The sequence below is a fragment of the Tetrao urogallus genome, assembly GCF_951394365.1.
Source record: "Tetrao urogallus genome assembly, chromosome: 19".
Lineage (NCBI taxonomy): Eukaryota > Metazoa > Chordata > Aves > Galliformes > Phasianidae > Tetrao > Tetrao urogallus.
This window is the reverse complement of record NC_136832.1, coordinates 1992777-2017301: the sequence shown is the minus strand read 5'-3', so window position 1 is coordinate 2017301 and position 24525 is coordinate 1992777. Positions and strand designations below refer to the sequence as shown.

The 24525-nt window shown below is 48.0% G+C and overlaps 1 protein-coding gene across 1 annotated transcript in view; it reads right to left on the bottom strand.

Annotated features, from left to right (window-relative positions):
- The window catches only part of NSMF (NMDA receptor synaptonuclear signaling and neuronal migration factor), a gene marked incomplete at both ends in the record, with an annotated part of 39494 nt that overhangs the window by 5570 nt on the left and 9399 nt on the right, over positions 1-24525 (bottom strand). Inside the window, 8 exons of the mRNA XM_079544823.1 lie at positions 49-82; positions 1073-1156; positions 1986-2107; positions 3777-3866; positions 5900-5952; positions 10088-10156; positions 12730-12805; positions 16610-17089. Coding sequence (XP_079400949.1) covers positions 49-82; positions 1073-1156; positions 1986-2107; positions 3777-3866; positions 5900-5952; positions 10088-10156; positions 12730-12805; positions 16610-17089 — 1008 coding nt within the window. The remainder of the gene's footprint in view (positions 1-48; positions 83-1072; positions 1157-1985; positions 2108-3776; positions 3867-5899; positions 5953-10087; positions 10157-12729; positions 12806-16609; positions 17090-24525) is intronic.

Here is a 24525-nt window from a genome sequence, read left to right as displayed (position 1 = left end):
GGCAAAGTGACTTAAGGACTTAAGATAAAGAAATAACACCCAGCATACCTAGGATGTCATCAAAGGTGGCGTGTTCGTGGTCCTGGAAAGCAAAAAGAGGCAGATGTAGCAAGGTTTGCTGCCACTACACCAGCTTCTATGACATTACTCAGATCTTCAGTATCACACAGTCACACTCCCAGACAAACATACCCTTAAGCATGATTTAACCCACTGGGGCTTCTAGATGCATCGCAGGAATAATCACCCTACAACACACCTCAGCAAAGAAGCTGAAGACCAAATAGTCCATTGGAGGCCAACCTCATCTAAAGACTTGGAGATGAAACCCACAGACCAGCCCAAAGCATACACCATCAGACACTGTCAGTGTCATCAATGAGTATTTGCCTCTTGGCCCATGTTGTGTATCCAACTGATGGTACTGTACACATCCAAGTTGGCTAACAAATGGCCAACACTCCTAACCCATCTGTCACCAGTACAGCTGCACAGCTCTCAGTGGAAGGGAGACAGCAGAGCTAAAACCCTGACAGCACTGTCTGCTGCACAGAGACTGAACTTTCTGGGCTGTCAGTCTAACCCTTCCCTTTCACATTAAATGAATGTGAAGTGATTAAGAAAAAGAGACCATGACTTCCTGCTGGTGCTTTAGACATTGCTCAGGCAAAATCAAGCTTAAATTCATGGCTGACAGGGAAGCACCACTGTCCGAGGTCTTACATTGCCTAAGGATAAGCAGAAACACAAGTCTTGAGCATGGCAATGTGAAGTTTCGTTCAGGTTGCTCTTGGCTTCCCTTGCTCACCTTCCCCCACTGCCTGGCTGTGCCTACACAGTCTGATCTCCCACATGTGCAGCTTTCGTGCCACCTTGTTCTTCCACTTAGACCTGAGTCTCCTCAAAAGCTGTGCCAAATCCCAAACCTGGGTCCAGCACACACCCAGCCCTTTCCTTTCAGCTTTTTCAAGTCACAATCGTGTTTCAGAATCACTGTACTAGGAACAAAGAAAATAAATCTGTGTGGAGCCAGGTTCCACCCTCCTGGGCAGAGCAGAAGCAATATACTCACATAGAGAATGGGGATGATGGAGGGATCGTCCCTGCGGATAATTGTTGGGACGTATTCAGCTTTGGGCACCTTGGAAGAAATGAGCTGTAAAGAAAAAAAAAGAATTGCAACAGGACGAGGAGAGGCCAATAGAGAGTTCAGATGCACAAAGGCTGTGCTAACAGTGCCTTGTTCAGTTGCACCTCCTACATGTTATCCAAACCAGAAGATAATCCAGACTATCTGCATTGCTGCAGAAGGTCCTCCAAGCCTTTAGTCCACTTCAGAGCATCCTCAGGCCTATGGAGTACTCCCAAGCATCACAGTTCCCCCAGCCCTCACCAACTGAGTGCACAGCTTGTCCAGTAGTAAGGACTGAGTCTGAGATGACAGCCTGTAAAGGGGAGATAGGTGGGCACAGAGGATGCAGCTGCTTACAGACCCCAGCAAGACTGGCTGTAGCCCAGTAAAGATCACTGCTGTACAGCCTTCCCTGTGTGAGGTTTTATGCTTCTGGCTGGAGAGGACTGTTCAAATTCATGTGCTCAGTGGGCCAGAGGTGGGATGGCTGCATGCCGGAGCCAGGACCAGCCAGGGCTGAGCACAGCAGTGGCCAAGGGATAAGATGACACAGGCACACACAGCCATAGGATGTCAGGCAGATGCAGGCTGCTTGGCAGCTCTGGATGAAGCGTTCAGCCAGCTCGTTAAGAGCCTAACTGGGTAGGCCTGTCATTAGTACAAGCCAAACTGCGATGGAGATGCAGTTGATTTGGCTGTGCTGTGATTTCAGGCACTGCTTTTCAAGGTGAGAGTGATTCTGTGATGTCCAGGGATGGACAGTCCTCTCGTTCACCCTGCAGATCCTAAACTTAGCAGCTGTCAGAAGTCAGGGACCAAACAGCTAAAGGTTGCTTGGCTTGGAAACGCTCACCATTATTTTTGGTGGAATAAAGTCTTCTCCATCACACGCCACGGCTTCAAGCTCCTTTTCTGCTTCCCAGTTCAAGTCAAAGTCACCATCCAAAGTGCCACAGGAATCCTGAAGGTCATGGCCTGTCAGAACACAACGTGCATCACAAGGGCAGAACAGCTTGCCTTCTCCACTCAGCCCTGTCTGGCAGCTGCCTCGCAAGAAGCACCACAAGCCACGAGCCTTGTGCCCTCCTTCCTTCCAACACAGTGACAGACACCACACGTCGGGGCTGGCTAAACAAACTCTCTTGACAAACGACGAGTGCACACACAGAGTCTGAAGCACACATCACATAACATTTCACCAGTCTCACAAGTGTAAGCTTTCAGATGCTAATCACAACAGTCACCCTGTCATTTCAGAAATGGGGAAGGAGATGGAATGCAGACAGACTCTCTACAATTTAACATTGCCAAGCTGATGAGCAAAAGTCTCCAAAGACTCCAAAACTGGTCTCCTTGTAATAATTCATGGTCCGACTATGTTTTCTCAGTGCTTATACAGAAACTCTGCCTTCTTAGTCAAATTGATCCTGGCAGAGAATCCTAGAGCGCGAGGACGGCCGTAGCAAACACAGCAGTATTTCCACAGTAGACTTGAATTTGCTCTCCGAATTCACCTTACCTGTTGGCCTTCAATGCCTCCTGGGGAAAAAACTATCTGGAAGGAATATAATTGACCGTTAAATGTTAAAAATAAAGATGGTTCCCTTAAGCCAGGGAGTGAGGAAAGAGAACAGAGGTGCCTCCACTTGTGCCTTTTGGGATGTCCAAGTGTCGTTGGACAGTGCTGGAGCACCAGACACATCTGTCTGAACCATGTCTTTTCCATTCGCTTCTGAGTTAGCTGAGGGAGCAGGGAAGAATCAGACTGCAAAGGAACCATCGGGTCATGTTTTGAACCTGGCCTTTCGTACCTCTGCCCCTGCAACCTGGCACGGTGTGATCTCCAACCAGGAGGGCTGGACCTCATGCTTACCTGAAAGGTCAGTTGATTTCAGTAGTGAAGTTTATGTAATGAATACAACCCATGTCAGCATGGGCAAACTCATAACCATTAAGACCCTTCCCTGCAGGATTTCAAATAATGTTGGGTGAATCGGCTATTCTCTTTACAAAAAAAATTAAACAAATTGGGAAGATGCTGGCATTTCCTTCTGTAAATTATCACAGCAGCACCTGGGTCCCCACAGGCGGAACACTGTAGCATTACTGAGGATTTCCAGAGGAATTCCTGGCAGCCCAAAGATCAGATTGCCCCAAGCTATCATCTGTGCAGCCTGCACAGACAGGAAATCAAAGTTATGCTTCATGGAGCACTGCAGCTGTGCTCCAAATTATTCTAGGCTACAGAAGAGCTCAGAAGGGGCTCTTGCACAGGAGACTGTGAAGGTTTGCCCCTCTGTGGTGAATGCAACTTTGGACTGGTGTGCTTCCAAGTAGGGTGTTGCCCCCAAGCAAACAAGGGATGGTGGGAACAGAGAGCCATAAGAAAGCTGTACCACTGCGTGTCCTTTGGCTGCTGCACAAAAACATGAGGATAGATGTGCTTGTGCTCTACCTGTAAGTATAGGTACACACAGATGACCAGGTGCATATACCCAGAGTATTATCTGCTCAGATCTCATGAAACTAAAAGGATAACAAATGGGACAAAAGGGAACAGAGAAGTTACTCCAGTGGGACTCCAGTCAACACCTCAGCTGGAGGCTTTGGCCACAGGAGGAAGCTCAAAGGACTCAGAACTCACTTTCTCGAGAGTCATGGAAGGAATCAGCTTTGATGGGAGTCGGGTCACTCCAGGACCTGCTGAAGCTCCTCTCACGCCGTTCGGCAAATGCTAGGATAAAACCAAAGCACGACATTAACAGACTCCAAAGCCACCTCGGTTGCTGCCAGCAAAACAAAACATCCAGTAGATTTCCACCAAAGCTACACATCACGATCTCCCCTGTGCTTGTTCTTCCACTCGCCAACCGTGAGTCCTCTCCACACAGCAAACAAGGGTCTGTCTTCCAGACAGCAGCAGCAGAAGTGCCCACTTTCTGACCCGAGCCATTGCAGGATACGTAACACAGAAAAAAGAGAACACTCGATGGTCACTCCTTAAACGTGCACTGCTCAAACCTCAGTTTCATCAGGGCGATGCCAATATCCCACTGTAAATGCTCTGACTCAAAAGCCTTCACAAGAAAGTGCACACACAACAGCTAATGACACTTGTGACTAGAAGAAGGCAGCTGTCCAGTCATTTCTGCCTTCTCCCATGTTGGGAGGTTCTCTTCTTGTTCTGTTCCATCAGAGAAGGGGCCTTTAGAAAGCTCATGCTTTCCAAATTTTCTGGCAGCAGAAGAAATACTTCACCTGCTGTGGTATGAGCATTCTTCGCCTCCCCCTTTTTTTTTTAATAGATATATGTGTATTTTTATTTCTTCAAGGGCCATTTGTACTGGCATTTCCCAAGCGGAACCCAGGGAGCTCGGCCCAGCTGATTGCCCTGCAGGCAGATTTCTGTGAATCACCAACCATAATGTCTAACTTGGCAATTCCCTGGGAGAGCCATTACATCTAGATTAACAGCCACTTAGGGCCACTCGTGCTTATTTCTAGTAGCAGACAGATCAAGCTCACTGCAGTAACAGCAGTGACAGCATCACATCAGCAACACAGGAAATCAGGGCAGATCTGCATTACAAGAGCTGAGATAGAGCCTGTCCTCTGCTGCAGTGTCCAAGTGCAAAGGTCCAGGGAAACAAGTCACATGGGAAGTTCTTCAGGTGATTTCCATCCTCAGCTTTCACTTAAAACAACACATGTAGCTATTGAGCACGTGGAGAAAGCTTTGAAAACATGACCCGAGAGTTACCAAGGCAGAGAGGCATGCCTGCACTTACAGACAGCTCTAGGTGAAGGTGAGCCCTTTTCATTTCAGGCAGTGCTAACTCAGATGCCAATAAAGACACTTTAAAAGGCAATGCTGTTTGCTGTCTACTTCCCACAGCATATCAGAATGGAGAGGAAATTCAACTCAAATTCAACCCAGCAACACTTTTGCTGTGGGCAGTCTGTACACGACATCTGGCCAGGCGGTGGCAAGAACAAGTTCCTCTTGGAACAATTCTCAGCTCTCAGGTGCTGGCTACACCACTCTCAGTCCATTCCACAGCTATGAGAGCTGTTCCAGCCAAGTTATGGAGAAGCACTGCCTTCCTCATGGAAGGAGAACTGCTGTTTCCCAGGCCGAAGAGGTGATTCCTTGCCAAGTAAGGCGTAACGCTCCCTTTATTTACCCCCTTGCTCCCATCTCTTTCCTGCTCTTCTTTCTCTGCACGACTTTCCTCTCAGATCCCACTGGGCATCTCTCCCCAGGCCCTGCTGTGGGGAAGATGTGGTGGTGGGATAGGGGAGGAGAAAAGAGAAAGCCACTGGTCCACACAGCACACAAAGCACCAACTGCCTCCAGGGAACCACAGCAGGTCCACACCTTCAGCGAGAAGCCAGGCAGCTCACTCTGCTCGACTTTCAGCTCTGGTTCTCCTCGCTGCTACACCATTGATCACCAAATACCATGCAGACGTGGGACAAGGATGCTGCAGCTCTTCCACACCTCAGAGAGGATGCAAATTTCTCATGGCCTATGCAGAGCTTCTTTGGAAACAGCTTAAAGGCTGCGTGCAGATATCCATGTGTCTTGGAGACTTGCAACAACCTGGCCTTCTCTTCATAAGGTAAAATGGCATCAGCAGGTCAAATCCTTCCTCCAGCCCAGTGCTAACTCCTTTCTATTGGTATCTGTGCACAACTTGGGCTCCCTGTAAACCACCAGCACAAACCCCAACTCCTCACAGCCACATCATACAGGTTCTCACTTACTTTGTGCTTTAACCCTTCGGCTCCCCACCATGCGGAGGTGCTTCCGAAAATTCCTGTAAGAAAGTTCAAACAAAAGCTCTGAGAAAGGCGATATGAAGCTGGGCCCAGGAGGACTGAAAAAGCTGGAAAAGGAAAAAATGGGAAGACAGACAGTTCATTTCCTTCAAGGCATTCAAACACTGAGAGCAGGTACCCAGCCTCTGCTCAGGATTATGTCTGTCAAGCACACGGTTGTTTCTGAGCCCTCCTGGACCAGTGTTACAGAGCAAGTGAGGTTCTATCTGGCTGTCCCATTCTCATGGGCTGCTGTGAGCTTTTTCCCCACTCTCCTGTACATAAGGCACCCGTTCTGCAGCAGCTGCAGCCCATACTAGCAACACTCCTTCTTTTCCTGGTTAGCAGCAGGAGCTTCTCCCCCCTCTCTTTTCTTCCACACATGCACCAGCAGGAAAGTGAGGTGCCCTGGGCTTTGCAGCATGCACACACAGCTCGTGGCTGTGCTCATTCCCAAACACATTCAGAGCAGCTGCTAAAATCCCAGCAGCACCATTAGCAGCCAGGCAGCCCATACTGCTCTCCAGAGCGAAATGCTGGGAAATATTTCTTCAGCTTCTTCCTTCTTGGAAGCACTGCTCAGCAAGGCTGACTGCCCTCACCAGCCAGCTCTCTGTGGCTCCCTGTCTAACTATGTGCTTTCCTGCCCAGCACCACAGGCAGACTTCAGTAGGGCTGCAGAGTTCTCAGTTCCAGAGGAAAGCCCACCCAAGGCAAGCCTCAGGGACACAGCAGCACCTCACAGTCTGCATAAAGCAGACCATCCTGGCAACTCCTGAGAACATGTTCAGTCTGGGGAAGAGGAGGCTGAAGGGAGACCTGATTGCTGTCTTCCAATATCTGAAAGGTGCTTACAGCGAGAGCAGGGTTGGTCTCTTCTCACTGGTGACAGGACAAGGGGAAATGGCCTCAAGCTGTGCCAGGGTAGGTTTAGGTTGGATATTAGGAAATACTTCTTTACTGAAAGGGTTGTTAAGCACTGGAATGGGCTGCCCAGGGAGGTGGCTGAGTCCCCATCCCTGAATGTGTTTAAAAACCATTTGGATGTGGCGCTCAGGGACATGATTTAGCAGAGGGTTGATAGTTAGGGCAGTATGGTTAGGTCGTGGTTGGACTCGATGATCTTTAAGGTCTTTTCCAACCTGAGTGATTCTATGAGGCAAAGGGACTCTTCCTACAGCCTCCTTAGAGCAAGGGACCTGTCTCCCTTGGTTTCTCATCATTCACCTAGACAGTAACTGAACAGGACAGGAACCAAACTGGACAGCAGAAAAGACACGGGATGAGCAGCAAGTGGACTAGCAAGGAAAGGCTCCATTCCTCCTTGAACCCTGCTCAGGTGAGGTGACTTCAGCCTGCACTGCAGCCCTAAGAGGATGGCAGTGACCCACGTACCTGCAGCCTGTATGGAGCAGGGGGTCCTGGATCCCCTCTGCCCCTCCAATGTACACCACAGACATCACACAACAGAGACCGTTGTTGGTGAAAGAGATGAAATGACAAGTTGTCTGCAGCACACACCAGTTAGTAGAATGAGTAAGGACATGGTACAACCATGCAGACACTTGAACAAACTGGCTGGACTGGAAGGCACATTCAGCACTGACATTGAGGCATTCAGAGCAAGGCAGACACATCTACTCTGGTTTAGAAAGATCAACACAGGTGCAGCTCTTGGGAGAGGAAGAGCCCATGCCATGGTCTGCACTGTCCCTTCTTTGGCTTCAGATCCCATGCAGCCATCAGAATCCAAACAGCAACTCAAGAAGGACGACCTGAGCTGCTCTGTATGCAAAGCCTTCAGCAGTGCACAGTAAATGATCACCAGGGTGCTTTACAGCATGTTAGATTCAAATCAGCTACGTTCTAAGGGGACCAGGGACATTCCTTAAACCAACAGGTCTTAAATGTGGTAAATCACCAGAATGAACTCTTTATGGGCCACTGCAAAACCAAGCTTACGCCAGACACCAAGCACTGAATTAATTGCCAAGGCCACCTTTACAAGGTTCAGGGCTTTTGGCATTTTGAAATCCATTTTCTGGTTAAATGCTCAGTTCTCCCCTCCAGAGAGGAGCTTCTTCTGGAGCTGGGGACCAGTCTGCCACAAAACAGTGCTGCTCCCAGCTGGTCCTCTCCCATTAGCGAGGGCTGAAGGCAGCTCTCTGGATACATCCTCTAAAAACAGCTGTGAGTGGCTGCAAGGAAAATTCAGGGCTACCCTCTGCATTAAGCATTTACAGAATGGGACAAAGAACCTTTTTCTCCCCTCAGCTCTATTCTACACAAAGCACTTTGGAAAAGAGATCCATGTCTGGGACTACCTCAGTGTGGGCATCCTGCAGCCACCTGGACGCAGGCCCCTCTGTGCTGACATGTTAGCATGAAAGCATGGGCTTTCACCACCATTCAGGGACACTGGGGGAGCAGCAGTTTGCCCTGTGAGCAGCCATAAACCTGCCCAGTCCTCTTGCCTGGCTCCTACAATTGCACCTTGAAAGCCCAGTGTTACATGTTCACTACTAAGATCTCTTCATCAAAATCCAGAAAGCAGCCCTGAAGTTACAGTGATAAAATCTCTTTATTACTCCCTATCCTGCAGCACCCCCTGCAGTGCTCCATCTCTTCTCTGATGAGCAGCATCTTTGTTATCTCAGAGGTGAATGACAGTTGGGATTACTGCAGTACATCAGAGCCCTGCAGAACTCCTCCCCAGCTGGGATCAGCCACTGGTTCATCAGACCACCGGGTGCTGCCCTCCCTCAAGGCAGCACCTTCATGTCAGCAGGTAGCAGTGCCATACAAACTCAGCTCACAGCACACCAGGCCGTGCACTGCAGGTTCTGCAATAACCACTGACCTTCCAAAACACCCAAGGCTGCAAAGGGCTGTGCAGCAAGCACCTGAAACTGGGATAAGTGCTGGGATCCTCCTCGCTCCTCAGCGCTACCTGCCAGACAATCCTTACACACCGCCGGGGTCTGCTGCCACGGCCCAGCCAAAAAACCACATCACCTTCATCAGCACTGCAGTCCCACCTCCTCCCTGCCACAGGGCAATGCAGACAGCTCTGCTGTACAACCCTTCCTGGGTTCCTCAGAGCAGTCTGTCCCACGAGGCCGGTGTGACACCCGCAGTGCCAAGTGCTCAGCATCACCGAGGTGCACAGCTCCCCTCCTGCACCTGCAAGCTGTGTCAACAAGTCATCATCTGACAGAGGCTCGTCTCTGTCTAACGAATTATGAGAAATCTCTTTCCTTTTAAAGATACACTGTCTGTTTATTTACCACGTCTTCAGTTTTGATTTGCATTTGTCCTCACAACTGATGGAAAAAAAAACCAAAGAACAAACACCTACTGATAAAGAAAATATCTTCCTGGCAATTTCCCCATTGTGAAAATCTGATGTTTTTCTCCCACTTTGTTTTGAACAGTGCTGAAGTAATCAAGGCAGTTTTAAACCAATGACACAAATGCTGTGTTATCCTTCTTCACAAGCTGCCAAAACACACAAGTCTTGGCCACACTTCAAACAACAGAGTTGTTCTGATTACCACAGTGACCAAGTGATGCGCCCTGCAAACCAGCAGAGGGAAACCAGGGCTCTCTGGTAATAACAGGATGAGGAACCAATCCTCTTTTCTCTCCTTTCTGTCCTTTAAAACAACAAGAAGAAACAAATAACCAACAAACAAAAGTAAAACAGGCTTCTGGACAATAGATATATTTATTTTCCTCATGCCTCACATTTTGGAGGTACCTAAGTAGGTGTAACAATAGCACATGAAGTGACTGTTCAGATATTCAGCTAACCTCAAACAAATTCCAGATATTTAGGAAAGGGCTGGGGGAATTGCATTCTTAATTTTCAGCCTGAAAATCAACATGCTTCCCCATGTTATACTGAGTAGCTTAAAAATAAACATGACAGCGTTCCTTTAAGAAGGATAAGCTATCCCCAGACCTGTAGCATCATTCACTTCCATATTTCCATCACAGGCACTGCTGGTGTCCCTACCAACAGCAACACAGACAGGGACAACCACGTTCAACATCATCAAGCGTCACTCATGACACTGTGGGGGCCCATGCAACACCAGGCACGGTCACGGCTGCGGGAGACAAGGGCCCTACCTCTGTATAACAGCTGCAGAATCATTCTCTCGTTTCCGTCTCTTCCTTTCTGCGTAGCCCCTGAATGCCCTGGGAAACCATTTTAAGCCATTAACCAACTCCACAGCTTTGAACTGGAGAGGACACAAGACGCAGACAGGAAAGCTCTCACCAGACAACAGAAAGAGACTAGGCTGCCTGAGGGAGACAGCTGGGCCTTGCAGGACTGTGTGAGAGTCAAGGGCTGGCCAACAGTCACCAAACCAAAGGTCCTCACTAGAGTAGATGGCTCCTAAAGAAAGCATAGCAGTGGCCACAGAACTACCCAAAGAATAGGGGCTGACAGCTGTCATCCCTGCTGTGGAGGAATGGACCTAGGAAACTGCAGACACAAAGCCTCCGTGCACCAGTTTCAAGAGGGACAAAAGCTTGCTAGCTTCAATCCTGAAGGTGAGGATGGCTGCAGTGTGATCCATACAGGCACAGCAGGCGTAGCCTCTAACCTCTTCTCAGCTGACCAACAGTCGTAGCACAGGGAAAGCATGAATGAATATGCTGGACAGGAGAGGAGAGGACAGTTTATTCCATACATCAACAGACAAAGAAATGAAAAACAGAAGATTATACTTACGAGATGCTAGAGATTCCAGAAGATGCAAAGAAAAAAAGAAAGAAGAATTCATTAATGCTCAGCCCTGCGCGGCATCCCGAGGGGATCCTCACTTCAGAAGGGACAAATATTTCTTGTTAGGTGGAAGGAAATCACTTTTTAAGTTAATTCTCAGTGATCAAACTCCAGCTTGACTGAGCTAAAACCTCCAAGGCAGTATCATCACATGGTGCAAATTAATTCGTTGGGTCTCCATGCAGACCCAAAGAACACGCAGGTGTAAAACTGACAACAGAATGCTGCCTGTCAGAATACAGCAGCAGCTCAGCATGGGGGGTTATGGAGCAGGGAGCTCCTGTCCCCTGAGCACCCGTGACTTGTGAAATCAGCCCGCATTGCCCACCCTGAGAAGGAAGCAAGCCCAGGGCTGAAAACTTCACAGCAGAAGCCAGGGGCTTGGGAACCTCCCAGCCAGCTCAAGGAGGTGCCCTGAACTCTTGGAGATGTTTCTGTGTGAATTCCAGCAGCTCAGACTTCCTAGAGATGTTATCTTAGCAGCTACCTTAAAACAAGGGAGCTGTGCTCCTCACGGGTTTCCTTAGGGCATCATTCTCCACACCTGCCTGACTGGTCTCCATTAGCTCCAAGCTCAGCATCCTGCCACAAACCACATGCACAAAGGTGACTGCAGGTAACAGGGCTGTGCCCACCAGCAAACGAAATGTGCTGGCTTTGTGCATGGTCTGGCTTGCCAGATCAAAACTCTAAAACACCAATGTTCATAAAGAGCAAAGCAAAAATCCAGCAAATTGCCCTCAGATTGCTCACAGGCCCTGTCAGTCCAGTGCCAACGAGCATTAACCTGCTGAAGGTGCCACCATACTTGCAGCTTCAGAGAGGAGGCAGAGAGATATGGAGGTGCTATGTAAGAGAAGCAGCACGAGGAGCTGCAGACTGGCACCATGTAAATGCCCCCCGTCCTGTTCCCCAGGATGGGCTGTGCTTCCAGCTGTGCTGGGGTATGTGAAGAGTGAAAGAGCATAAAGATAAGCTCTTTCTTCTAGGGGAGAGAGATTCCTTCTGTATTTCAGCAGCTACCCCTCTCCCCAGCACTGGATCCAGCCTTCTGCACCTTATCAATGCAGATCTGATTCAGTCTGGGTTACCCCAAGATCAACCAGCAGCTTCTCTTGGGCACCTGGGGAGGGCAATGTCTGAGGGAAAGAGGTGGCAGAGAAACAGACCACAAAATGGAGACTAGGTTAAACAAGCAGAAATAAAGGGAGCAGCAGAGAGGAGGGTGACATGGATACAGGAAGAAGGACAAGAGGGTGGTAAGGCTGGAGAAAGACTTTAGAAAGCAGAACATCAACTCATCTTCCACACTGCCTGCCTTCCCTTTTCAGCCAGGGAGGAAATACCTGAAACCAGGAAGATGTCATACCCTGACAAGATGGGTACAATCTTGAAATGAGGCTTCATTTTCTCTCTTAAGTCCTTTGAGAAAAGTTGCTTCTCCACACACAGCAGCCAGCAGCACCAAATCCTGCATGCAGTGTAAAGGGAGAAACTACTCCTAAACTAGATCCTCTCATGCTTTGCAGATATTTACTGATGCCCTCTACTGGAAAAACACATTAAGCTGTAGGGCTACATCTCATAGTACAGAGACACACTTCTCTGGAGCAGTGCATGGGGGGCAGGCCTGGATTAATATTCCCCCAGAGCAGTGGCTGGAGCAGAGGCAGTGGAGGAGGGTTTCAGCTGGCGTTCCCACAGCACCCATGCTCTGCAGAGGCAGTCAGGGACAGCATCACAGAGAAAATAAGGGAAGCAGAGGAAAATTGCATAGCCCAAGAACTTATACAAGAGGTAATAGTAGGAAGGAGAAATAATGAGTGCAAAAAATAATGGACAAGACACAAAGTGCCCTCTCCCCCAAGCTGCAGTGTCAAATACACAATTCAATTTGCTCTGTGCTCTCAGATATAGTTTGGAGTGGGCCACAGACTTGGAGATACACAACCAAAGTTAAGGCAGTGGTTTCACTTACGCTTGCATAGTTGTAGTAGCAGTTTGAAAACTGAAGAGGTTCTCTTTTGGGAACCAGGTTCGTATGGGGACATCATCTAGAAGAGAGGGAGCAAAAGCTGAGAATCCAGCAGGCAGAGGCACAATCCATACAGCAAGACTTCCAGCTCTCACTCAGCACTTTTCTTCAGCACCCTGCCCTGTATTAAATAAGACAGTCTCATCCTCTCACTTCATATGCATGCTACCACCAAGTGTTTTGTAAATTTGTACTAAGCCTGTCTGTCACACTGCTAATGAAGAATGAAAGCTCTCTCCTAAGCACAAAGACAAGCACAAATCCAGGAATTACATAAGAGACATTTGAACAAGAGAAAAAAAAAATAATCGGGTGAAAAAGCCATTTTTCATTCAAAGCATTTTCCAGTCTCTGCCTCTTCCTTAGCACCATTAGCTTGAAATGTCCCATTCATCCAGCTGTTTTTGATACAGCACTCATCTTGCTCTATTCAGAGCTGAAGGCAGAAATACACTTTCTTGTTCTCCCAATGATGCTTTCCCACACACGCCTCATACAACTGCTCCTGGTGACCCGGGCTGATGAGTTTGTCTGGGTTTGGAAGTCAAGCAGCACATGGACCGTGCAATCTGGCGACAACCACATTTATTTGGTCCCCTATGTCTACAGACTGACCTGCTTGGACCAACTGCAGATTATTTCCCAATCCTGCCATATCAGCACATCACATCATCTTCATGTAATGGGCACCAAGACAAAAAGCAGGCAGCAAAACAAGTCACCAGTTCTGTTTGTGGGATCGTGGTGACACGGAAGGAGGAACTTGGCCAAGAAGCAGCTCCTATTGAGAACTCTCAGGGTGAATTTGCTCAGGAGGAAATTGGAGGTATATTAAAAACCACTGCCACCAGACATGTGAGATCCCACAGGACAGGATCTCCAGGCTTTGGGGCTACCTGGCTCTTCATCTTGCTTCGCTCTGAATTTGAGGCTTCCTTCCTTAACACCTTGCCACGTGTTGCTAATCATGTGTCCAGATGCACGCCCTCCAGCTTTAAGATCATTATGAACCACAGCACTCAGTTGTTAGCATTCTGGCATTATCAAGAGTATTTTGTGCACTACCAATGGCCAAAATCCAATCAAATCTACAAAAAGCAGCTGCAATTACATATGGCGAAAAAAAAAAGCTAGATGCAAGTGGGAAGGCTTTCTTTGAAGTGGGACTCCTTAGAAGTTACACGGAATGCTCCTCAGCAGACAGTTTAAGTCGAGGTTTGTATAAAGGTACCCTAAGGAAATAAATGTTTTAAATTAAATCAGCATTCAAGTATGCTAAATACTTCTGATGAAATTCCTCTGCCTGCTTTCCTCCAAAAAAACATAGATAAGCAATGTAAAATGGCTCAGAACATAAATGATTTATTTGCTCAAAGTCTCGAACCCACTGAGGTGGAGGAGGTGAAGTTGTCTAAATTCTGGTTTAGCCAACAGTTCTGCACAGAATTCTCAGGAACTCCTCATCCCAAAGGACTGACGGTCTCTTATTACATGTCACAGCTCTTAAGTCACCAGCTTTGATTTGAAGCAGAGCTTCTGAGGAATGGTGCTAGGCATCATAAACTCAGCATAGAGTTCCATATTAAATTAAGCCAATCTGGCCCAACTGCCTCGAGTGCTGGTTTGCAGCAGCAACATCTCACATAAATCCAAACAGAGAAAGCAGCATTGTCAAATGAATTTCTGGGGAAATTAGTCTCTCTCTCAGCTCCGTTCATCTCTGCTCTGCTTTCTTTGCTTTCTGCTTTCTTTGCTAGCCATGCATGAAGGACATTCTGGGAAATACTCCCTGCAACTTGCTGTGCTTGTGCCACTCGGCTGTCATTTGTTTTTCCTGAGTAACAACGTGTGGATAGACAGAGCAAATGACACCGAGCTGCGAAAACCTGCAGCCCGTGGTGCAGTGCTATGGGGAGGTTTGGTCTCAGGCACTGAGAGGCACTCTCGTGCGAGCGCTCAGAAGGTGCAGCAAGCCCAGGGTGGCTGTGCCTGCATGAACAAAGAGAAATACTCATAAAGGCACCTGCAGGTTCAGCACCATCCACTTTATTCCCATTTGAGTATCTTCTCTGATACACGCTTACGTTTAGAAAGGCAACCCCCCTTTCACATTAACAACCAACTCTAATGAAAATTGCCTGGTTGGAAGCACATATTCTGAGCCTGAGACTCAGAAACATGGCATAGTATTTGCTAGATCGTGGTGTTTTTTCCAGCAAATAGAAAAGTTCAGCTTCAGCTCTTGAAGTTCGAACTCCTCCATGAACAACCAGAAGCCTTCCTTTGGTTCTGCATCAAGCAACCTGCTTCAGTTCCACAGCAAAGAATACAGTGCTGGAAAGGAAAGTGCCGTTCAGGAAATCATTCAACATAAACCCATCGATGTTAGAACAAGAAATATTCACCTTCTTCATTCAGAACACGCTACGAGGCTGCAGCTCATTCCCCATAGTACCCTCATTTCAACAAGAACAAACTCCCTGAGTTGTCTTTGTTCTGAACAGCTCAGACTGACACTGTTTCCAGCCTGTTTCCAATCAAGATTCCTAGCTGTGTCATCACATGCAGAGCCATCTTCCTACCAGCAAAATGCACGTGACTGTAGAGCAGTAAATACAGGAAAACTCTTTTTCTCACTTAAGCAATAAAAATAAGAAAGTCTAAATTGTACATGCAGCATCTAAGCTGAAGCCCAAAAATCACAGGGAACAGTGATTAAAATGATGCACAGAACTGGACTGTCGGTGCTCTGCACATTTGATAAATCTTTTTTTTCCCCTTCTTTAGTCACGTAATTGCAAGCTCCAAGTATGAAAATATGGTCCAGAACCCAAATTTCCTGCAATTTTATCTGCAGTAAATATCACCATGAGCCTAGGAAAGAGATACAGTGTGATCTGCACAGACCTTGTACTCTACCAGATTTCTTTTCAAGGGGAAAACCTTGACATTTCCTGGCTGGACACTCATCACTAAAAGCCTTGATGAGTCTTTCCAAAAGAAAATACAATAAAAAGAATTAAACAAATTAGGCCAGACTCTTTGCCAGCCACATACAGAGCTGACAGACAAAGATGGACTGTTTTAGGTCATAATTTAGAGCACACAGATTGGGAGAAATATTTAATTAATCGTTAAGTTTTTAAACATAATCAGGATATTTTTTATGCAATTAAACCATGATGAGCCAAATTCCCTGAAAGCACTCAGCAAATGGATAGTGAGTGTGGGAGGATGTCCAGTGTTGTGTTATTTGCTGATATTTATGGCACGACTATGAGGTGGCACTACGTGCAGGACCCTGCTAGACTACTGCCAGCCACACAGAGCAGCATTCTGGAGATGCAACAGACTATGCAGCACTCAACCTGAGCTGAGGCTCTCCTTGAGCACCCTGGCATGTTCACAAAAGATTTCACCTGCCTCAATCCCCAAGTGAGGCAAAGGAGAGTCCTATGCTGAATGGCCTCCTGGATGAGCAAAAATGTAGGTGCTTTGACACAGCCCCTCCTCTCCTGCTCTTTCTTCAACAGAAAGAGAACCCACGTAGATCCCCTAAGATGAAGCAAGCCATCATGAAAACCACTCAGAGAAATAGGTTTGGATGAGGTGACCTCTTACTGTAAATGAGGTCCTCTTACTGTAACAGCCCTGCTTTGGGATTCCCTTGATGTGGACACCAGTGCAAGGTGAAGCACTACAGGGCCAACTCAAAGTACATGGCAACGACACCTCCATGCTGGAAACAGACAGGTGCTACCCTTCACCCATGCTGATGAGTCCCTTTGTGCCCTTCCAGCACCCAGCACTTGCCCTTACTTACCAGACACTCGATCGACACTATACATCCTCTCCAGCCTTTTCCTGTGCCATCCAGTCTCACCGGATTGATGCGGCTCTAGGTCAAAGGAATGATGAGAAGGAGCAGCCAGCCGGGTGCAGTTTGGGCACTCCTTGGATCCCTGCCGGCTGCCAGGCCAGCCCTTGCAATGCCTGCTGACACCGTGAGAGCCACCAGCACCGTGCACAGGGTGGCCGTGGTGGCATTCCTCTTGGGCAGCCCCTTTCATCACCACCAGCTCCATACTTTCGTTCTCGTGGTCTGACAGCATCGGCCTCTCGCCGGAGATGGTGTAGACTCGTGGCTTTGGTCCCTCACTTGGCATCTTCTCTGCCTGCTCCTCAGAGAAGCTCCTCTCAAACTTGCCATCGGAGATGACGGAGAGCCTGCGCTTGTTCTGTGCTGCCTGCTGCATCTCGGGGGAGTCCTCCTGCCCGATGTAGGAGTCTGCTAACAGGTGATCTGAAACAAATTGCACACTTTACTGCTTAAAACCAAAGCAGGTCAGGCACCGAAACATTCAGGAGGCTCTTTGTTACTGCTATAGAGATACAGTAGACTTGCCTCCGAAAGAACCTCCTACAATAGGAGCTCAAAACTGGTACCTCCAGCACCCAGATGTGTGCCCAGACCTCCAGAACTGGTGCTAAAACGAGAGATACTCCTCACACGTATCCAGTGTTTAAACTCATAGTGTCCAGCAGCAAAAAATGAGGCTAGAAGAAAATGCAGCTCTTGGTGCACAGTCTGAAAAAGCTCATGAGAGCCCCTGTGCAGCTCTGCAGTGACTGCTTCAGTGGGTTTCCTACTCAGGGGCTGCTGAGCTGGGAAGGACTTGCAGGACAAGGAGCAGCACCAACTTCTGTAAGAAGTCACAAACGCTGAATTGACAGTTGGACTAGGTGAGCCTGTAGGTCTTTTCCAACTTCTTCTATGATTCTATGAATGCTCTCTGCGCACCAATTTATCGTTGTTTTTCATATTAACTAAAAACAGCAAACCAACAGGTCATATATTTTTTTCTTATCTCATTTTCTGCTAATTGCTTTGAAATGAAAGCAATGCCAAAAGACTTCAGCCAACAGCTGCAGCCTCACTCCCACTAATTCCACTCAGCAGCCTCACTTTGCACAGACAGCAATGGCACTGCATGCAGGGGCCGTCTGGAAGGAAAACGAAACAGCTCCTTTTGTAGGATAGTGAGATCCAAAGGAGAGAGGCCCATGAGTGCAACTATATTTGGAGCCCACACACTGGATCAACTGCCAGGAAATCTCAGCATTTCCATGGCAATTCCATGCATGAACCCAACAGCAGCTCCCACTCACCTGCTAATCCTTTTTTCAAGTGGCTGCTAATTACCTCTTACACTTCCCTTCAGATGGGAAGCAGCTAGGGGACGGCTAAAAAGGCTCAGCAGGGAATGCATTATGCATGTGACTACTACCCCAGAAAAAACAGAATCATTAGTGTCCAGCACAGACAGCATTGTTACAAACAGATGGAAAGCAACCCCAAGCCTTTACTTCATGAGATATTTAAGGACCATTCTTCCTGACCTGGAAGGAATGGGCAGCAATCTGAGGTTTGGCTACCTTGTGGCTGGCCATGGAAAGATGAGGGAGGAGAAGACAACCTACCTCGTCCTCGTCTGCTCTCAGTGTGCAACACAGACCCGACACTGCTGCCACATTCTGCTTCCTATAAAGCACTCCTGTGCTGCTCAGATAGGAGCTCTCCCAAGGTGAGGATGTACAGCATCAGCTTTTGAATGTGAAGCCCAGCCTGGATTGTGCCCCCATCACCAAGGACCTCTCCTGCAGCTGAGACTGAGCTGAATTTATCTGGTACCAGCAGTGTGTCACACTTATCTCATTTTTCTGCTTGAGATACAACTTCCTCCACCGCCACAGGGAGATAAGCACATCTCCAGCCACTCTGCTCCAGAAGTGACTGTCAGGATGCTTCGGGCTGACGCGACTCAGCTCTGTCTCACTTGTCTCCTAGCAAAGTCTTACAGTCTCCAGACTCAGCAGCTGGCAGCTGCGTGGGTCGCTGCTTCAGCTGACCAGAAGGAGCCTACGGGAGCCCTAAAGGAAGATCTGTGCCTCTTGATCCCATAGCTGCTGATATCTTCCCAGATTTCACATGGTGTCCAAAACATGTGCCTAAGTGTAGCGAGGGGCAGTGCAACTCTTTGAGATCACCCCAATGAAACAAGAGGCAGGCAGTGGTCTCCTCACCCATTGCTCTGGGCACAGAAAGGAGGAGCAGAGTCACACAGACCACATGGGCCACCACCAGAACATTTTCTTCCATTCAAGTGGAAGAAGCTGCTCCACCAGCTGTCATTCAGCAGCTTGGCCATAGAGCCCTGCCTGCAGCACGACACCGACTTTATTCTCCAATGACTCAGATCCTCTCCAGCTCTACATCTAACTGTGCTCTAGAGAGGGCACGTCTTGGGAAAACACGAGCATATAGCTCTTCAGGATATGCCAAAACCTCTGCTGGGTAACAGAGCCAAGGACATCAATTTTTAAAATTAAAAACAAAGGCCAGCTCTAGATGCTTACCTCATCTTGTCAAACTTACTAATCTGTGCAGGCATCATGACGCTACATATTTTTAATGCACCACGTAACAGTGGCTGATGGCTGCCTCCACTCCTCCTAAAATGAATACTTCTGTTGAGGATGTACAGCAACATGAGAGCAAAGACATGGGATTATGCACTTTATGCATAATAACGTGCTTCAAAGAAAATAAAGAATAAAAAATAAACAACTGTTTGAGTTCCAAGCTCTGGTATCCAAAGGCAAACGGTACTGTAAAAAGTCTGAGCCCTGAAGTCTTTTATTTAGGTTCCTACACCTCCACTCACAGAGGGAACAAAGTGCCCACAGTACAGCAGCTCTAAAATGCTGACAATTGCCAGTGCAGACAGATCGATTCCAATCTTAGCTTCGTAAGCACTGAGATCTGCTTGGGCTCCACGAAATGAACAGACATGTGAAAGGGATAAGGCAGGTTTCGAGTAAGAGTCAACTTCTTACAGAAATCACAGCAGCTTTACAGCTCTTGACTGGATGCATCTGACAACCTGTCCAATCTAGCCTACAGGACTTTCTTCCTACCTTACCTGCTCCTTTCTCGAGCTGTACTGACTTGTTCTTATCCAGGAGTTTTCAAGGTGAAAAGTCAGCCACCACACCAGTAAGTCTCCTCTTCCTAACAACTGGATAATTATTTATTTTCAGTAATTTAGCATCTTCAGTGCCTGTATGTTGGAGAAGCAACTTTGTGTGCAAAGGCAACGTGAAGCTTTACTCAAGGCTTCTGGTTAATAAAGAATATATCTACAGAAATAAATCGCTATGAAAGGATTAAAAAAATAATATCAAACATTCTTTGTAATGAATTCTTGGCCCCTGAATTGATCCTGCAGTCACTTCAGAGAGTTCCCACCTACGCATTCATGCACGCCGGCAGCCCAGAGATGTCATCAGGGAAAAGTGGAACAGGTTGCCCAAGGAGGCTGTGGATGCCCCATCCCTGCAGGCATCCCAGGCCAGGCTGGATGTGGCTCTGGGCAGCCTGGGCTGCTGGTTGGCGACCTGCACACAGCAGGGAGTTGAAATGAGATGAGCATTGTGCTCCTTTGCAACCCAGGCCGTTCTATGATTCTACGATTCCCTCATCTGTCCTTGCAGAGAATTGGATTCAGGCGCTGCCAAAACACCAGAGCTGTTTACACCTCGGCGTTTAAGGTTGATAGGTTGTTCCTGCTAGGAAAGAAGTCCAGCTGGTCAAGAGATTGACACTGAATGAAACCTGAGGCACAGGGATGTCCAGTTCAGAGAGCTCAAACATTAACAGGGGACTTCTGCAGTGAGTGGAATTGCCTCCCGTGAGCCAGCTGAAGCAGCCTGCTGTTAGCACCCTCTGCCTGGCTGCAGCCACTCTGCTTCCCTTCGTTCTCATGTTGCTCTTTCTCCATCTTGCACACAGCCCTGCCCAACACAGCCATTAGAGCACAGGTATCAAAGAGGACCACTGACAGCAGTGCTGATCTGTACCAGTTAACCAGCAATGCCTTGGGAGAGAAAGAATCCATATTTGTGGTGCATTTAGTTTCTGATCATTAGGCACTTAATTACAATACATTCCTGTGCATTCAGCAACTATCTCGAGTGCAGTGCTCTGACCCAGGTAACTAATTGCTAATGGCTTCTGCATTTTCTTTCCCTCTTGCAGCATTTCTAGTGAAGAGGTAACACACTGGGATAAGCCTCAGCTGAGTGATGCCCATTCACAACAGTAGGGATCACCAAGCCAAGCTCATGCCTGATGCAGACTGCTCTGTAGCCCCATCGGATGAGAAGTTTATAAATCAAGGCAGAATTACAGCCATAAGGCTTTTAAAAAAGACCCAAATTTATTACTGCATTTAGCAGCCAAACGGATGATCAAAGCACTTAGATGTAAAACCTCTGCTCCAGCACCAGAAACAAAGCGGCAAAGGGGAACCTAGAGAAATCCCATTAAAAAAATGCATCTGTCACCTCAGAGAAGTGCATTTCAGAGCCAATTTCCTCTTCCCTGCCCCACCTCAGCAAGAGCTCTTTGCACATGATGCTTCTTCATTTTTAAGTACCAACATTAAATGAAAGGACTGCCTCGGCCACTGAAGATAAAGGCACAGATGTAGGCTTTGCATTATTGTTCCCACTAGGAGAAATGAAATTGAAGTGTTTGTGGTCTGTGTGTGTGTGTGTTTTTTTTTTAATTATTTTTATTTCACACTGGTAGGAGTCCAGGTGATGCCCTCAATGAAGGAGCAGATGGGTGCACTGCAAATAAAGAACAGCTTTTCAAAGAGCGAGGCTGAACAGTTTCTCCCTCAGTTTCAGTTCTCATTCATCCCATGTGTCTGCCACTGCCCCAGGTCTGCTATGACACTGCCAGGTCATCTTCTCCTCTTCCCAATGGGGCACAGAGAGAGCATTCCAGTTGCAATGCAAAGCTCCCCCCAGTGCAAACCCAGGCAATTTATTCCAAATACTGAAACATGAGGCAAGGACATAGATAAAAATGGAAACAGATCATTTTCTAAAAAGTCACAGAGGTGTTTTCACAGTTCAGAAGCTGCTCAGCAGCTCGTTAGAGGTGACAGGAGCAGCACTGCTGTGATGAGCACAGTGCTCACTATGGGGTCTCCAAGGCCTGACCAAGTCAGCCCCACTGTCAGCTTAGCAGGCACTCTGACCCCATAGCTCCTGAGGAAGGCATCTCACAGAGAAAAGGCAGGGCCTGCTTCAGCAAGGGAGCAGCTCTGAGAAAACAGGCGGTCACTTAAATGTGACAGAGTTGTTCCAATTAGACTTCTGAGCGACAAACTGCCGAAGATGCTGTTGGCATTGTACCTCACCATTACTCTCCCAACAACCTTTGAGATTGGCCTGCAACATTAATGTGAGCAGACAAAACTGCTCCTGCGAGGCAGGACCCAACAGAGCAAAAGGCAGCTTCCACCACCTCAGCATTCCCATGGTAACACCCCAGCCTACGCTCCTGCTCATTTCACAACCAGCACATTCTGCAGTGGGTTTGAGGACACCTCCACACCATACCTGTGCTGTTTGAGGCTGGAAGCAGCCTGAAGCCCTGAGGCGAGATGCTGCTTCCCTTTGACGGACTGAATCCAGGTTGCACAGGGATGCACTGGAGCAGCTGGGCCAGACCCACTGTCGGGATCCACCCCAGGATAGGGTAAGTCTCCACGGAGAAAAGGCAGGCTGCTGCTTACCTTGAGTCAGTACCCACCTGCAGCTCCACAGTCTGGACATTGGAGAACTGAAGATCCCTTGGAGACCATGTGGTAGCTGCAGTCCCACCACCCTGGCTTCATCAAAAGCCCAGCCCTCAGAGCACTCCTCTGACCCAAGGCCGTGCAAAGCCTTGTGCTGGAACTTCTCAAGCTCACTGTGAGTTCCTAACAGCACGAAAAACCTTCCTGCTGCATGGCTGCTCCCTTCCACACACTCACACCCACTCCTCTGAAGTGACAACAGCCAGGGTGCAAACACCAGCAGTTGTTTCAGCGAAGTGTGTGCATGAAGCACAGCAGCATCAGCAAACACTTTTCTCCTGCCAGCATTATCCATTGCTGTTTGCTTTGGGGAAGGTTGTGAGCTGTTCCTTTCTCACTACATCTTCATTGTTTCCACAGATGGCTGAAATGTCGCAGATGAATAAAGAGAAGAAGTGCAGATGACTTGTTTGAACTTAAAAATGAAGTTTATTCCATTTTCAGGTAATGATTAATTTTGGTCTGTGCTGATGCAAAGCTCTCCCAGTAGCATGCTGTTTTTGCTAATAACCACAGTGAACGTGAGTCAAGATCTGCCAGGCATCTCTGGCCCAAGGCCCACCATCGCTGCAGCACTGAGCACACATTTTACTTGCTGGGATCTCCTCTTCTGCTTGAATCCCATCTCATGTACTGCCACTCCCCCCATGCAGGAGGAATATCTCAAGCACTCCATTTGCCATTGTTCAACTTCATTGCCCCCGTGCCAACTTCTCATAGTTTCAATATATGGGTATAAAGAAATCTAAATCTCAGTATGGGCTTCTGACACCTAAGGTGGGAGATGGGGACTCTGGTAATCTCTAGAACTCTTCATCTCATGAGCACTGGTGAGACCCTGAGTCGTTATTTTTTAATACATTTGACTCTCTCCAGCCTTTTTACATTCACCTTTTACAACACTCCAGTCCTCTTCCCTGTCTTTCTTCTCAGCCTGTCACAAGGGGCACACATTCCTCCTCTAAAGCCATTCCACAGACAGGATGGGAATATATCAGAAAGCCAGCAAGGACTTTACAACAGCCTTGTAGTTAGAATGAATGCTCAGCATGGGAGAGTGCTCCTCCTGGGAGCCTTCCCAGAGCTTCAGTCTGCATGAATAAAGCAGCATCGAACAGGGCCAGCAGAGGAGCAGGAGATGTCCTGGTCCTTAACAGATCCAGCTCCCTTAACAGATCCATGCTCTGTCAGCTACAGTAGAGCCCAACCCTCCTTTTTTGCTGAATTCCTCTGAATACCTTAAGGATCAGGAGGAAAAAAACAACAACAACTGAGCAGTCCTAAGGGGTCAAATCCAGCCTGATCCCAAAGGGAAACAAAGGGAAGAAAATTGGTATATTGCCACCTCTGCAGTAACCAGACAGAACAGTCAGAGCACACTGAGCCATGCATGGAAGAGGAGGTAAATGTTCCTCCTGAGTCACCCAGAGAAACCTCCTCCAGGATAACGCCCTGAAGACCTCCTGGAGCTAATTGCAGTATTTCTGAAACCTGATGCTCTCAGGCCTCCTATCAGGAATAATCAGAAACTGTAACCAACAAACACTCCTCCTCCCCTTCTCCTGCTACACCTTGCAGCATCCTGCCACCCTCTTTACCTCCAAAGGACTCTAAAACAGTCAAAGCAGAACTGATGATCCTCAGAGAACAAAATGCAGCAGAAATGAAGCAAGCTGAGGCAGCCTCTGCACATGTGGCATCTCCATGCAGATGGAGGGTCTGCTGTGCCTGCCTGAGCAGTTACCAGGCAGCTCTACCTTTCTGCCTAGGAGCTAAATTAGCAGCTAAAGCAGCAGGAGAACAGATTCACACCTGGTCACAGACCTATCTCCTTCCATTCACTTTTAGGGTACTGCCTTAATCCCAGCTGCAGTCTGCTGGCACTGTAGGGAGCATCCCCACAAACACCAGGGGTTACTACAGCAGAAAGCAGACCTACGTCACCAGGTAAAGACACTCACAGTAAGAGCCAGCTAGAAGCAGGCACACAGGACTCATTTCTACAGCATGCTGAGCTTTCTGCACC